At 43.5% G+C, this 14,576-nt stretch overlaps 1 protein-coding gene across 2 annotated transcripts; it reads left to right on the top strand.

Moving 5' to 3' along the window:
* Nucleotides 1–513: 513 nt before the first annotated feature.
* Nucleotides 514–13,941, top strand: LOC101161270 (alanine aminotransferase 2-like). Of its 2 annotated transcripts, XM_011487034.3 has the most exons (12): nucleotides 514–714; nucleotides 3,620–3,803; nucleotides 6,418–6,507; nucleotides 6,658–6,766; nucleotides 6,886–7,019; nucleotides 8,450–8,693; nucleotides 8,835–8,914; nucleotides 8,996–9,132; nucleotides 9,214–9,388; nucleotides 9,517–9,672; nucleotides 11,358–11,470; nucleotides 12,960–13,941. In XM_011487034.3, the coding sequence occupies exons 1-12, from the start codon at nucleotides 680–682 to the stop codon at nucleotides 13,048–13,050; spliced, it is 1,548 nt and encodes a 515-aa protein (XP_011485336.1). In that variant the 5' UTR covers nucleotides 514–679; the 3' UTR covers nucleotides 13,051–13,941. The 2 variants fall into 2 exon arrangements, with proteins under 2 accessions (XP_011485336.1, XP_004079476.1); XM_004079428.4 differs by lacking the exon at nucleotides 514–714 and having other exon boundaries at nucleotides 3,293–3,803.
* The last annotated feature ends 635 nt before the right edge of the window (nucleotides 13,942–14,576 follow it).

The following is a 14,576-nucleotide window of genomic DNA, read 5'->3' as shown; positions in this document are numbered from 1 at the left end:
TCCTGACACCTGGCCACAGTAAGATGTCAATTTGAAAAAGGATGCTTATTGCAAAAAAGAATCCTCAAAAGTGATGCATCTAGATATATAGGTTTGAATGCGGCGAGATGCATTATTACTGTACTTAAATGCTTCTCTAAGCCCTAAAATTACTGTTTATTATTAGAAAATTGTTTTCTTGGAATATTTCTTAATGTTTTAACTTCCTATTTTTTCTTTAAAAAGTAACTAGTTTATTATGTTATATTCCATGTTGTACAAACATAGTTGGGTACTGGATTGGTTCCTATTATTTCTAAATCATGCCTTTGTGGTTTTAACAAAACAATTTAATGCAGTGCAATAATAGAAGTGACTTTTAGAACATGTACAATTTCACTTTTATGCGTCAGTTCTAAACATTTGCTCAACAATGGACCTCCGTGCCAAATGTATGATTTAATATTTATTTTTATTTGTGTCTTTATTGCGTCAGACGCGCCCAAGTTCTCAGTTCTCGCGAGATTTCAGCCGGCGGCTTTTCAGATCCATGCTGTAAGCTAACGCTCACACGAGAGCGCTGGGCTGGACTGAACCCAGGTCTGTCTTCGTGTCCCGCTCCGTCGGCAGTAATGCGGATCTCGTGAGCCGGAACTGCAACTCGGCCAGCTAAATGAAACCGCCTTCGACGGTGTAAAGAATGAATCATGGGACGTCGTTACTGTGGAAACAACGGTAACTTCCTTCGTAAACCTAGCATGTTTAGTACAGATAGCTAACAAAAAGCTAATTATTGCTGAAACGGAAGTGTTTACAATCGGAATAGTTATGGTTTCTGTCTGCCTCTGGTGTTTTGTCTCTGTATTCTGTTCGCTGGTTTAACGCGTGTTGATGCTATTAGCTAATTGCTGATGTAACGTTGAGAGGTTTTGCCTCCCCCCGTTGTCCTTTACACAACCGGCTCATGAACGCGCTGGTTCGATAATCTGTCGCAGTTCTAACGTGACCATGATGATCCACGGCTGACCGCTGCCATGCTTCAGGATGGGTCCACCCAGCTGCTGTGCCTGACGGCCAGCAGCGGTGTCCCTCTGTTCATCAGGGGGGGCTCCAGCAGGCAGCTCCCCTTCTCTGTCATCGGCTCATTGAACGGCGTCCACATGTTCGGAGGGGGCCAGGGCGCGCTGCTGTCCTCCTGTGAAACGGAGGACGGGGGCAGGATAGTGTGGAGAGCTTTCCAGGACAGTGTGATGCTGATCGCCGTCTGCAGCAGCGGTCGGAGCGGGTCCTGCAGCAGCAGGGAGATGCAGATGCGTCTGCAGCGCCTCTTGGAGAACGTGTGGAGCTGCATGGTGCTGGTGTTGGGGCAGGACGAGCTCGTTCATGTCAGGAACGTCGAAAGGCTGAAGAAAGACTTGAGGTCCTGCTTTGGCCTCATCGATCAGCTGATTGAAGACAGACAGGAGGGCCTCTTGGGTAACCTCACGCACTGCGCCGATTCTCTGCTGCCCCCAGACCCCTCTCTGCTCCAAGAAGCCGTGGACGGGTTTACGGAGGCTGCGGACAGTGAGTTTGGATGCCTCATCGTCCACGGGCGAATAGTCACTGCAACGGAGAAGTGGTGGCGCCTGGCACCGGTGGAGATTGTCCTGCTTTTGGCTTTGGTACGCTCCCTGGCTGCATCCGGATCTGACTCCTGCGATTACCCAGTTTTCCTCCCACGGGGCAGTCCCACCGTGCCTTACCGCCTTCTGCGTTTCCAGCTTCTACCCGGGGCTGACGTGTGCGTCCTGTGCGGTCCCACCCCTTCCCTCCACAAAGTGGAGGCCCAACTGCTGAGCCGCTTCTGGCTGCCCCTTGTGGACACCTTGAGAGACTGCCTGGACGTTGGAGAGCGCTGCTTTCCAGGACCCGTGCCCCTGCGGCCTGACGTGCTGGCACTTCTGCTCATCAACCGTGACACCCGACGCTCGGTCTCCTGTGCGCAGAGTTCCGGTTACCCGTCACTCCCCAAGGCACGGTGCTGGGAGCTGCTAAAGCTCTTCTACATCTTCACCGTGTCGCACTACTTCTCACAGGAGGAAGCATCGGAGGAGAGGGATCAGAAAGATGCCGCTGCCGACTTCCTCCTTGGGTTCTCTCATCAACCTCAACACTGCTATTTGGTAACGGATGAATGCAAAAGTTATGGCCTTCAGACCCCCCAGCACCAGCTCTACCTGCTGCTATCACCGTCCGTGCCCACCTACGCGCTCCGTACCATCGCCATGCAGACTCTCTCTGATATACGTGCTGCCACAAAATTTTAGGTTTTCAGGAGGAGGAGGGGGAAAAAAAAGGGATTTTCTTTTGAAATTAATGGCGGCAAAACGTTGAAAAACTTTTGTTTCCTTAAATAAAAGTCTTTCACTTTTGTTTTTCTTTTTTTGCTAGTAAAAGGTTTTTGAAATGCCCTGGAGGAAAATGTGAAAACATCTATATAGGTTTTTATCTACTGCTGTTTCTCAAAATATATATATATATATATATTTTTATATTTGATTTGTTTTAAATGTTGCTGACTGTCTGCCCGCCCGCCTCTTGTGAATCTTTGAAAAGCTCAGAACAGTGTTTGGGAAAAGTCCTGAACAGTAAAGACACATTATGAAGAGAAGAGAGCTACAGGGCATCATCAAATATAAAATGTGACTTTTTTTCCCCTTCACACAATAAAGTCTGATTGTTTCTGAAACATTTTCTACTCTTCCTTTTTACATGTAGCTTTATGGAGGTTTAACTTTTTGCCTAAACTTTTCGGTGGTTTTTATGAAGCTATTTTAAAAAGAAAGTGATTCTGAAACAGAAACTTCCGGATGTCTGCGGCACATGTAGGTGGAGTTTAACACACTTTTCCTGCATTTATATATTTAAATATTTTTTTTTTAAGTGTAAACTGGAGTTCCGATCCGAGTTTGACTCGTGAAAAGGGAAATTTGAACCAGAGAAACTCTAGATGCTTCCACTCAAGATATTTTAGGATCCTGGTCAGGTTTTTACTGATGGATCATTTCATTTTCGTTCATTTCATTATAAAGGAGTTCAGGGAAACAAAGCTTCAGCTCGAGTGCAATTCATTATTTTTCATAACTTTCTTCATTTCGTCTGTCAAACTACTCCAACCAGTCGGTCAGAGCTTAGAAATGTTTGAAGAATGACATGAGCGCGCGGCAAACCAACAGGTTAAGCTGTCAGTTAGGAATAAGGAGGGACATCCCATCCAAAAGGGGGCGGGATGCGCCGCGAGCCAGCCGCTGCTAAGTGTGCACGCGCCTGAAAAAGTTGGGAGCGTGGCTTGTTTTTGTGCCGGGCGCCTCTCGGCTCAGCGCATTCGTTCGGTCGAACAACAAGTCGGTCGGTGCGCGCGCGCCGACGCTCCGTTTTTACGCAACGTTTCCTGGAGCAGATCGCACAGGTCGGCAGTTTTTCCCCGGCGGACGCTCGGAAAAGTTTGCCCGCAGAGCGTTCAGGACATGGCGGGCTCCAGGATGCGGCTGCTGTCGCACAGGAACGTGGGGCTGCTGCTGTCCGCGGGTGGAGGTCCGCGCTCCCGCCTACTGATCTCTCCAACTCTGTCCTCCTCCTCTCCTCCTTCTCCCGGCAGAGCTTTGTCAAGTCTGAGTGCCACGCGGCGTGGGCTTCCCAAAGAGAAAATGTCCGAGAATGGGATGTCCCGGGGCAAAGTGTTGACCATCGACAACATGAACCCCACCGTGAAGAAAGTGGAGTACGCGGTGCGGGGGCCCATCGTGCAGCGCGCCGTGGAGCTGGAGAGGGAGCTCAGTGAGGTATGGATGGATGGATGGTTTTTTACACCTGTTGAATGCATTGAATCATATGAAGTGTCTTCATGCAAACATTAAAGCTGACCGAGGAGAACATTGGATCCTCACCCAATTATCAAAGTCCACCTCCTGGTTACTCATTCCTGAGGTTCCTGCTGTTTGGTGCAGACGTTTCCACAGCCCTCGTGCTCCAAAACCACTTAGGGAGGGGGAAAAAAGTGGACATGAAACCAGAATCAATTTCCTCCTTTGGTTTCTGATTTTTTCTGATCAGCAGATTGACGTTCAGCTCTTCGTTCTGCCCACGAGTGTTTATTTGCTTCTTTCAGTCCACCCCTCCCAATAAATAAATAAATGTAAAAAATCCAACTAACTGAAAGTTGGGCTCCTTCCTGGTGATGTGGCAGCTGCTGAGTCAGTGCACTCTGGTGTGAAACCGGTCCTTTCCCAGAGCTCTGCTCAGGACAGGATGGTGGTTCTAAGGCCTGCAGCCGGTGGAATGATGACAGTGCTGAGCTTTTACGGGTGGAGTCCTTCATAAATACGAGATTCTTTTTCTATTTGGTCAAAATTTTAAAGGGTTTATTGATCAGTTTGCCTCAGACTCTGTATGCTAAATATAACCTTTCAGTTAGTTATTAGCAATTAGTAAAGGTGTAATTTAATATGTGTCGATAACCTCAGTTCCAGCAGCACCATTTATTTTAGAGAAACAGGGACTTGTTGGTCATTTTTTCTACTTTTTTTTCTTCTTTTATGTAACTTCTGTACGGTGTTGGGTTACTTTTGGGAAACAGTGGTAATACCTCTGTTTTTCTTCTGGGAAACAAGCAGCTTCATTGTGGTCTCGTGTTTCCTGGACGTTTGTTAATCCCACGCTGCAGGTATGACCTCCTTACTTGGGTTGTTTTGTTCGCTCGGGACACAGGCAGACTGTACCAGTGGAGGTGTGCCGACAAGGTTCACAGTGGATTATTACACTGCCGTCTTTGTTTTGTCTTAATGAGCTTCTGGCCCCAACGCCAATGGAGGGGGGAATTTTTGAGGTGGTTGCCGTGGTTACAGACACAAGGCTATTTTGGTTTTGTCAGATTTTATTTATTTTTTTAACCAAACTAGAAAACTACATTAGATGGTTGGGATTAGTTAGGGAAAAAGAAGAGTTTGAGGTCAAAGGAGTCTTCATTTTTTTGGTCAGAAACGACTGATTTGAAGCGGTGAAGTGAAAGGCGCCTTCGCAAACAGAGGCGTCCTGGTGAAGCGGTTCATTTCCTGATGGAAGAGCAGCTCTGTTTGTGGAGCTTTATCGCAGTGGGGAGGAGAAAGTCATCCCAGGCCTTCCAAGTTTGTTTTACAGATACTGAAGTCCGCTGGATGAATCCTGAATGGGCGTTTTCTGGGGGAGAAAGGGGGGAGTCATCCCCACCGTGTGACGGTATTGGCTCAGCCCAAGGGCGGCTGACCAATAGGAGGTGGATCCACTGCTCTGCCTGCAGCTGGATGTCAGGGTTTGAACCCGCGACTCTGTGTTGTTTCTGCTCGTTCCGTCTCCCCGCATCTGCTGTGAACATCACGGCGCTCGTGTTTGCGCGGCGTCAGCGGGGTCAGCTGTCCGGCAGATCATCTTCCAGACGCGTTACACAACCGGGACAGATGAGAGGAAAACTTTGGCCGTCAAGAAAAGAGGCTCACGGTTAGCAAAGCCGTGTTTATCAGAGAGGCACAACAGCCAAAGTTTAACTACTGATGCCATGAAAACGTTTAAGCAAACCGATTTAACAGTTTGGTCAACCTTTTCCCTAAATTGGCTTCAGCTTCTTCTGCAAATCAAAGCAACAACCCTTCAGCAATCCAACACATTTCCACAGGAAATTCAGTTGATGTAGTTTTGATGCAAAGTTTGACTGGATTCACAGCTCCAGTACAAACTCACACTCGTCTTTATCCGTCGTACGTTTGTCTGTGCGACGCAGCCATTCTGCTTCTTCCTGTCTACCTTCATCTGCTGCTGTTGCAAAATAAAAATAGCTGAGCAGGAAACTGCAAGCTGCAGTGTGAACTTGAAAGAAAAAAACCAAAATGTTCCTTAAAGTATCTTTTCTTTGTCAACCAACATATCAGTACGAATTCAGACTTTGGCTTAAGAAGTTCTGTTTCATCTAAAAATATTTGTTTTTGAATTGAATTTAATAAAATCTATGGACTGCTAAAGGGGCTGAACATATATAGTCTATATATTCTCTGTATCTTTTTGTCCTGCATTTGCTGATATGTGTGTGGATGTTAAAGTAAATCCGAAGAGTCATTTTTTATCTGTTCTACTTTGTTTTTTTTTTGTTGGAATTCATCTGTAAAGCCGTCTTTTTATGACCACAATTGATGATAATCTGCTTCCTCTAATCTGCATAATCTGGTAGTTAGAACAGGGAATCATATTGTATGAAAATTGCCACATATCTTTGTGGCGTTTTGCCCAGATCTGCAGTGTTTGGCTCTGAACATGTGCTTCTGGATGGTTCATGCGTGTAAAAGTTCAAACTTTTTGGTTTCGATCTGTGAACTGAGCCTTCAACCTTTTGTCCAGTTTGTCTCTAATGTTCCAGTTTCTGTTTGTCAGGGAATGAAGAAGCCCTTCGCAGAGGTCATCAAGGCCAACATTGGCGACGCGCACGCCATGGGCCAGCAGCCAATCACCTTCTTCCGACAGGTCAGCGCCTGCACCTGCTCCCAGCAGCTCCTTCTTTATCATTAAAACGCCTTTCTCCCCGGAGGGGCTTTGGCAGCTCTCAGACTGATAATTAGTTGTTGTTCAGGTTGAATTTTTCCTCCTAAAGCTCACACGGGTCTTTGTTTGAAGGTCCTGGCCCTCTGCTCGTACCCTGAGCTGCTGAGCGACAGCATATTTCCAGAGGACGCCAAAAATAGAGCACGCCGCATTCTGAACTCTTGCGGTGGAAACAGCATGGGTGTGTATGCATTGCTGCAAACCTCAGCGTCCCAGTCGTGTCCTGGTTTGCTGGCGCTCATGCAGGTGATGCTCGGGCTCGCCGCCGTCATCGGTAACCTCGGGATGAATTTCTTTCAGGTGCTTACAGCGCCAGCCAGGGCATCGAATCTGTGCGGCAGGACGTGGCCCTCTACATCGAGCGGCGGGACGGGGGCGTTCCCTGCGACCCCGACAACATTTACCTCACCACGGGGGCCAGCGACGGCATCGTGGTACGGCACTCCTCCTTCTGACTCCAGGAGCAGGATTTTCTAACCCTCATAATTTCACATTAGCTCCACAAATGGAGGCGACTTTCTGACTAACCTCAACTCTTTCATTTCTGTACGGTTTTAGAAGACGGGCAAACCGACAGATTACAGATGGTTTTATGTGTATAGATTCATATTTATAGTTTTTACACAGAATTCAGATTGAGATTATTGGCTGAAATGTAATCTGGTGTTTTCATAAAAATAACGTGTCTTAAATGTAAAAATCGTACAGGATTTAAAAAACAAAGAAAACCAAACAAGATGAGATAAAATAAACCTGATCAACAAAAATTAAATAAAATCATTTTCTATGAACACTATTCATGCATAACCGGAAAAACAAAACACCAGAACCAGATAAACTCAAGATGTTTGAAACGACATTCAAAGCAGTTTTACTGCAACCCCCCCCCCAGACTACGGGGGCAATTCTACATACAACCTTAAAATGAATGAAAAATCTAGATTGAAAAACCACAAAAACTGTTTTAAACTTATAAAACTTATAAACTTATAAAATAAAAAATAAAAAAAACTTTTAAAGAAATACTGAAATTTTCAACAAAGACTATAAATCTGAAAATGTTCCCAAATGAAAAATAATGTTTAAATATAACAGCTGTTGTGTTGTATTTTCAGTTTTTGTTTCTTCTTTTTTCAGTTCAGAATTTTTGTTTTTCAGAGTTAAACCTAATTTTACTTGGGGGTGGGGCTTTGGCTGCGGGGACATGATTGACATCATGTAATGATGTCATGTTGTTGTTGGCGCCGCCCCGTGTCCTCCCTCCTCCCCTGTTGTGGAGCAGAAATAACGTCACCATAACCTCCGTTACCCCATCTTAGGTTTATCGATATTTTTGACTTAAATTAGTAATTTCTCAAATTCACAATATGTTTTTTAATCAAATTTTCATTTATTTTCTTCAAATTTTCCATATTTTCAAGTTTACCATGTATACTTTGGATTTTAAATCAGCTTTCGAATTTAAAATCTGTTTTTTAAAATTCCTTTTAAGCCAGTCCTGATTTATCAAAGACCCACCCCCATAAAATTAAGGTCAACGGTGAAAACAAATAATTTGGGACTGAAAGCGAAGAGGAAGAAAACCAAAAAAAAAAGCAAAATTGAAATGACAGAACAGCAGCTGTTGGTAATAAACACTACTTTTCAAATGATCAGTTTTAGGTTTATAGGTTTTTTTTATTCAACTTTTCAGTATTTCTTTAAATGTAAAATATTTTTCACCATCTGACTCTGATTTGACCTCATAGAAAATTCCCTCCCAACCTGTTTAAAAAGCCTTCTTTTTCTTAAGATGGACAATGGATCAGTTTATTATTACACAGATTACCTTCAGTGGCGTTTGAATCCTCACATTTCCCTCCAGACCATGCTGAAGCTGCTGGTGTGCGGCGAGGGAGCGGCGCGCGCCGGCGTCATGATCTCCATACCTCAGTACCCGCTGTATTCGGCCGCGCTGGCCGAACTGGGGGCGGTGCAGATCAACTACTACCTGAACGAGGAGAAGTGCTGGAGTCTGGACATCAGCGAGCTGCAGCGCGCCCTGAACGAGGCCAGACGCTACTGCAACCCCCGCGCTCTGTGCATCATCAACCCTGGAAACCCCACGGGTAACTGATCTGTGCTGCTGGTTCTAATGCCGCCTCCTAAAGGAGACAAAGCTGCAGTTTTGTCCTCGACAGTACCCTTTGTGGACCACTAGATGGCAGCAAGGCGACGTAACTCTGTGACTGCCCTCCTGCTTTTCTCAGGTCAGGTTCAGAGCCGGCAGTGCATCGAAGACGTGATCCGCTTTGCCGCAAGGGAGCGGCTCTTCCTCATGGCTGATGAGGTAGCCCCCTTCGCTGTTTCAAATCCCCTCATCCTTCAGGTTTTCCTTCCGCCTCTAACTTCTGCTGCGCTCGTTTCAAAGGTGTACCAGGATAACGTCTATGCCGAGGGGTGCCAGTTCCACTCCTTCAAGAAGGTCCTGTTTGAAATGGGCCCGGAATACTCAGAAACGGTGGAGCTGGCCTCCTTCCACTCCACCTCCAAGTGTTACATGGGAGAGTAAGTGGCTCAGAGACGGAGTCCATCACCTTCCATTGATGGATCTGTTTGCATTTCTCCAGTTCTGTTTCCTTTCATCAGATGTGGCTTTCGTGGAGGCTACATGGAGATCATAAACATGGACGAGGAGGTGAAGGCCCAGCTGACCAAGCTGCTGTCGGTCCGCCTGTGTCCTCCTGTTCCTGGGCAGGCTCTGATGGATCTGGTGGTGAACCCGCCTCAGCCCGGGGAGCCTTCGTACGAGCGCTTCATTTCGGTAAAACGGGCCACACTTTGCTTGCAGAACTTATGATGAAGATATAGAAGAAGAAAAGGTGTTTGTGTGCCGTACGGAAACTGGATTGAGAAGTGCATTTCATGACATCTGATCTGCTTTGTGTCCAGGAGCGCACAGCCACCTTAAGTGCCTTAGCAGAGAAGGCCAAACTTACAGAGCAGGTCCTTAACACCGTGGATGGGATCCGCTGCAATCCTGTGCAGGGCGCCATGTACTCCTTCCCTCGCATCGCCATCCCTGAAAAGGCCATCAAAGAGGCCACGGTCAGTCCTGCAGCGCTCCCTTTGAAGCTCATGTGTTGTCGTCTGAAGGTTGATGTATTGATGAAGATCCCCCTGAAGGAGCTGAGTGAACTGAAAGAGACGATTATTTTTACCCAGCATCCTTTTCAGTCTAGCACTTATCCTTTGGACCACTTTTTGTGTTTTTATTCTGGCTGTGCGACCTACATGACCTTCAGCGCTCAAAGGCTTCATCTGCATCGGCCCAAATCTCCGGGTAACGAACATGGGAGCTTTGGCTCTGAAGCAGATCTTGGCGCTGCACAACCACCATGCTGTTTGCTAAGGGGAACAAATGATTTCCTATAGCTCCAGTCTTACAGTTGACTGCTCTGGAGGACGTTAGGGGCAGGATGGAGATCCCATCCTCCAGAACTCCTAATTTCCCCTGCAGAGGATAAGGTCAGCGTCATGGTGACCCTCTGACACCTGATCAATCCCACCGACATCGACGTCACCGCCGTGAGGCCAGATCCCCGAAAACAAAGCGCAGAACATTTCTCTGATTATTTAGAAACGGGGGGAGCGTGCTGAAACCTAAATACTCCACTGAAGGGCTTCATGAAAGCTTTTGATCTGGAGATAATTGGTTCCTGAAGGGCGTCTCACTCCAGTAGCTATGGAGAGCGAATAAAGGACCGGTGTTGCCATGAAACTGTGGATCACGTTCAACACGGCAGGAGGTCATGTCTGCTTCTGGCAGATGATGGTACAGATTCACCCAAAACGGGTTTTCTGACCCTCAGTTTCAATGAACAATTTAACAGTTTCTGTTTGGTCCAGTTGTTTTAAGGAGTGATATTTATGTCACCGCGTTGCACACAAAACTTTTTAAGTTGCAAATGAAAGTATTAAATATTTGCTTTCAATTAATTTTTTTAAATCGCTTCTTCTGCTAAAAACAGAAGAATTTACTTTAATGAGCCGTCATTCTATTGCTTATTTACACTATTAATCTATTCCAAAACACTTTTTTAAAAGTTATTTTTATTCCAAAACATTTTTATAAATTATTTTCATTTCAAAACTCTTTTTTTATTTTATTCCAAAACACTTTTTTTTAAATGATTTTCATTCCAAAACACTTTTTTCAAAATTATTTTTATTTCAAAACACTACTTTTTTTTAAAAATCCAAATATTTTTTATTTCAAAACACTTTTTTTTATTTTATTTCAAAACACTTTTTTTAAAAATTATTTTTATTCCAAAACACTTTGTTTTTTTTAAGTTATTTTCATTTCAAAACATGTTTGCTGCATTAAATAATATAGCTATTTCACGCTAAACTGAAACTTATGAGGGCAAAATCAAAGATAGGGAAAAAGCTAGATGAGACACAACGCCAACATTTGTATTGTATACTTTCTGAACTAAAAAAGGAGGTTTGAATAAAAATAATTAATGTGGGGAAAAAAGTTTTTGAAACCAAAAAAAAATTTTAAAAGCAAAAAAAAAACGTGGTGGCACAAATATCACTCCATAGTTTTTAACTTTAAAACATTTTCTCCAAATTGTAATTCAAAATCAAAACCTACAGGAACTATTTATGCTCCAAAACGATCAAAACTCAGTTCTGTACTATGTTTATTTCAGATTTTGCATACATCACCTTTTATAAAATACCACTTAACCCAGAGAATGGATGTCCCCCCCCCTGTTCCTCAGGAAAACGGGCAGCAGCCGGACATGTTCTACTGCATGAAGATGCTGGAGGAGACTGGAATCTGCCTCGTTCCTGGAAGTGGATTTGGTCAGAAGGATGGAACGTACCACTTCAGGTAAACTGCAGCTGTAAACCTGCTGCAGATGATTATTTCTATCAGCAATAAATATTATAAACAAATCCTAGAACATGGAAAATAAGGAAATCCTCGTTTTAAATCTGCTCAACACGCAGGAACATTTTTACCTCCAAGTCTGTTTCTGAGCTGCTGAGTTTACAAAAACCAAAAATCTGATCATTGTCTGGTTTTCTGGGTTTTCCCTCACTATTTCACGGCTCACTGTTTAACAGATTTTTATTAGTGCATGTTTTTTCCTTTTATTTTGATTTTGTTTTTTACAGCGCAGTGTTCTGCATCCTGATTGGCTGTTGATTGTTTTTTTTTTTTTACTTATCCTGTCCAACAGCTGGGCAGGCAGATGAGAGCTGAGGGCCTCTTGTGTTGGACATATTTTACTTTAACAATATGGGTTATTAATCGTCATACAAACCAGAGGTATGTCTGAATAAACCTGTTGGCTGTTTATTGTTGTCAATCATGACAACATGCATGAATCTCCATTCGCAAGCAGCTCTTTCGTTTTCATTCTATAAACCTGAACTTGTTTTTCTACGAAGGTTTGAACGTTTAAACAAGAGAAAAAGGCGGGAAATAGTTCACCTCCGTCTGAGAAAAGTGTATAAGGTTTGTAGTGAGGGCTTTTACTGCCTGGAAAAAATAAAAGTCACTTGCTGTTTCACGGATTTAGCAGTTTGGGGCCCCTGGTGAACAATAATGTGGGGCCCTCTGCAGCAAATTGAGCATTTCTTTATTAAAATAGCTGTGAATCGGGATGCGTGTGAAGAAAAACGTATTTGTTAGGTAGAAAAGGCGCTGGGCGGAGAGGAAGTGGGGGCGGGCTTGCTCCACAATAACAGTCCCTCAGACAGCTCAGAGCTGCAGAAACTACGTCCTAGTTTCTGCAGAGTTTTGGATGTTGGCTAAAAACATCATAATCATCATTTTAGACCACTGGGAACGCTTTAAAAATCGATCAAAAGATGATCAGAGTGGGACTTTAAACATACATTGTTTTCAATCCTTATAAGCTAAAATACTTCTCCACTTTAAGACAACAACTCAAATCGTTTTTATAGCATCTAAAACATGAATTACTTTTAAATATGAAATAAATATTATTTTTTACACTTGGAAAAAGAATGAATATATTGGTCAGGCTATTTTTTTAGTCACTGGTGGGAACAAATGAGCTTTTCTGTATTTTCTTTCATTTTACTGAAAAAGGCCAAAGAAAACGGTAAAAACAGAAAAAATCTCCAGAAGTAAAGAAGTCAAGGAGGGAGTAGAAAACAAACTAAACTCTTATTTTTTTTGTACACAGAGGACTGGTTTCAACAAGTCTTTATGCTTCAGAAAAGAGCCTCTGAACCAAACCCGATGGTGAAACCCGGAGGGCTCGGTTGTCGGGGCGATCCCGCCTCTTCAGTGCTCATGAACCCATCAGGTTCTTGTGAACCAACGTCTCTTTGTCTCCTCTGCTCAGAATGACCATCCTGCCTCCGAGGGACAAGCTGAAGATCCTGCTGAACAAAGTCCAGGAGTTCCATCAGAGATTCACGCAGCAGTATTCCTAAACCGCCGCTCCCGAATGACCACTTTCGCTCCCCCTCCACGTGAGGGAGGGGGGGACGTTGCCAACCGCTGTAAAATGCGTCAGCCAGCGTGGGTTTATTTGTCACTGATTTGTGCCTTTTTTCGTTTTTTTTGGCGACCCCGTTAACGGAAGCACTTTGGCCCGTCAAACTGTCCGCTTTGGTTCTGCAGGAGGCGCCGAAAGCGAAGGAGAGGCCGTTCAGGCGCTCGCTGTGTTCTGTGTAGTGTCTTCATGGAAGGATGTGGGCTCTTCGTTTGTGGAGTCATTCAGCCGCGGTCGTGTCGGGCTTGTAACCGGCAGAAGGAAAGGCTCTGCAGCCGAGGCGTTCCTGCAGACTGAGGCTGTAAAAGACTCTTGCATGAATATTCAATAGAAGACATTTTGTAGAATTATAAAAGAAAATGAATGAAATGACCTTTGCGCTCTCATTCTTTACAGCGTTAATACATTGTTTACATAGTTTTAATCTTTAAGTGTTAATTCTTTAACGGTGGTGTGGACCTTTTTGGCATTAAATGCTGTTTTGTTTCATTTGTATTAATTTTTTTTTTTTTTGCTTTAATTTACTTGTTTACTAATTAATCTAATATTAAATAACATTTACTGGATGTTGAGCATTTGAGTCCTTTAGAAGGAAAACTCGCATCTTTTAGTCATAGCCTTCTTCTGTTGCATATAATAAGGCAGCCTGGAGGGGAAGTGATTCATTTTCAAATGTTTGTGCTTTATTAAAAAAAAAAATCCTTTTGGGCTAAATTAAAGATTGTATAATATTTGAAGGGATTATAACATCTGCCTTTCTCTGTTTTTTTTTTTTTTTTAATTGTGTTCTTTTTGGCTGTGAATGAATAAAAATGACAAACGAAGGTGACTGGAGGCCTTTTCTGTGCTGCTGTTCTAATGATTCTAACTGGAGACTTTTTGACATCTTACAACACCACTGTATATATATATATATACACACTATAGAGTGGGGCAAAAAGTATTCAGTCAGCCACAAACTGTACAAGTTCTGTAATTTTCATCCACTGAGATGAAACGAGAGAAAAAATCCAGAAAATCATGTCTGATTTTTTTTCTTCTAAAGAATCTATTTGGAAATTGTGGTGGAAAATAATTTGTTCAATAATAAAAGTTCAACTTAATACTTTGTTATAAACCCTTAGTTTGCAATGACAGCAGTCAAATGTTTTCTGTAAGTCTTCAAGGTTTCCACAAACTGTTGCTGGTATTTTGGTCCATTCCTCCATGCGGATCTCCTCTAGAGCAGTGATTCCCAGCGATCTGATTAAAGACTTTCTATGGCAGGGGTGACCAAACTTTGTCGCTCAAAGGGCCAAAATCTAAAAGGGGTCCCTGTCCGTGGGCCAAATACAATTATATTTTGCATGTCATGAAATAAAAGCAAATAAAGAATATAGTTTAGGTTATTTATTTGTATTTGGTACTTTTCAAGGTAACACACATTAGTGTGACTAAAAAGTTAGTAACATTTTTCCTTGAATC

The sequence above is a fragment of the Oryzias latipes genome, chromosome 17, assembly GCF_002234675.1.
Source record: "Oryzias latipes chromosome 17, ASM223467v1".
Lineage (NCBI taxonomy): Eukaryota > Metazoa > Chordata > Actinopteri > Beloniformes > Adrianichthyidae > Oryzias > Oryzias latipes.
Note: the sequence above shows the minus strand (reverse complement) of the source record. Positions and strands in the feature narration are given on the sequence as shown.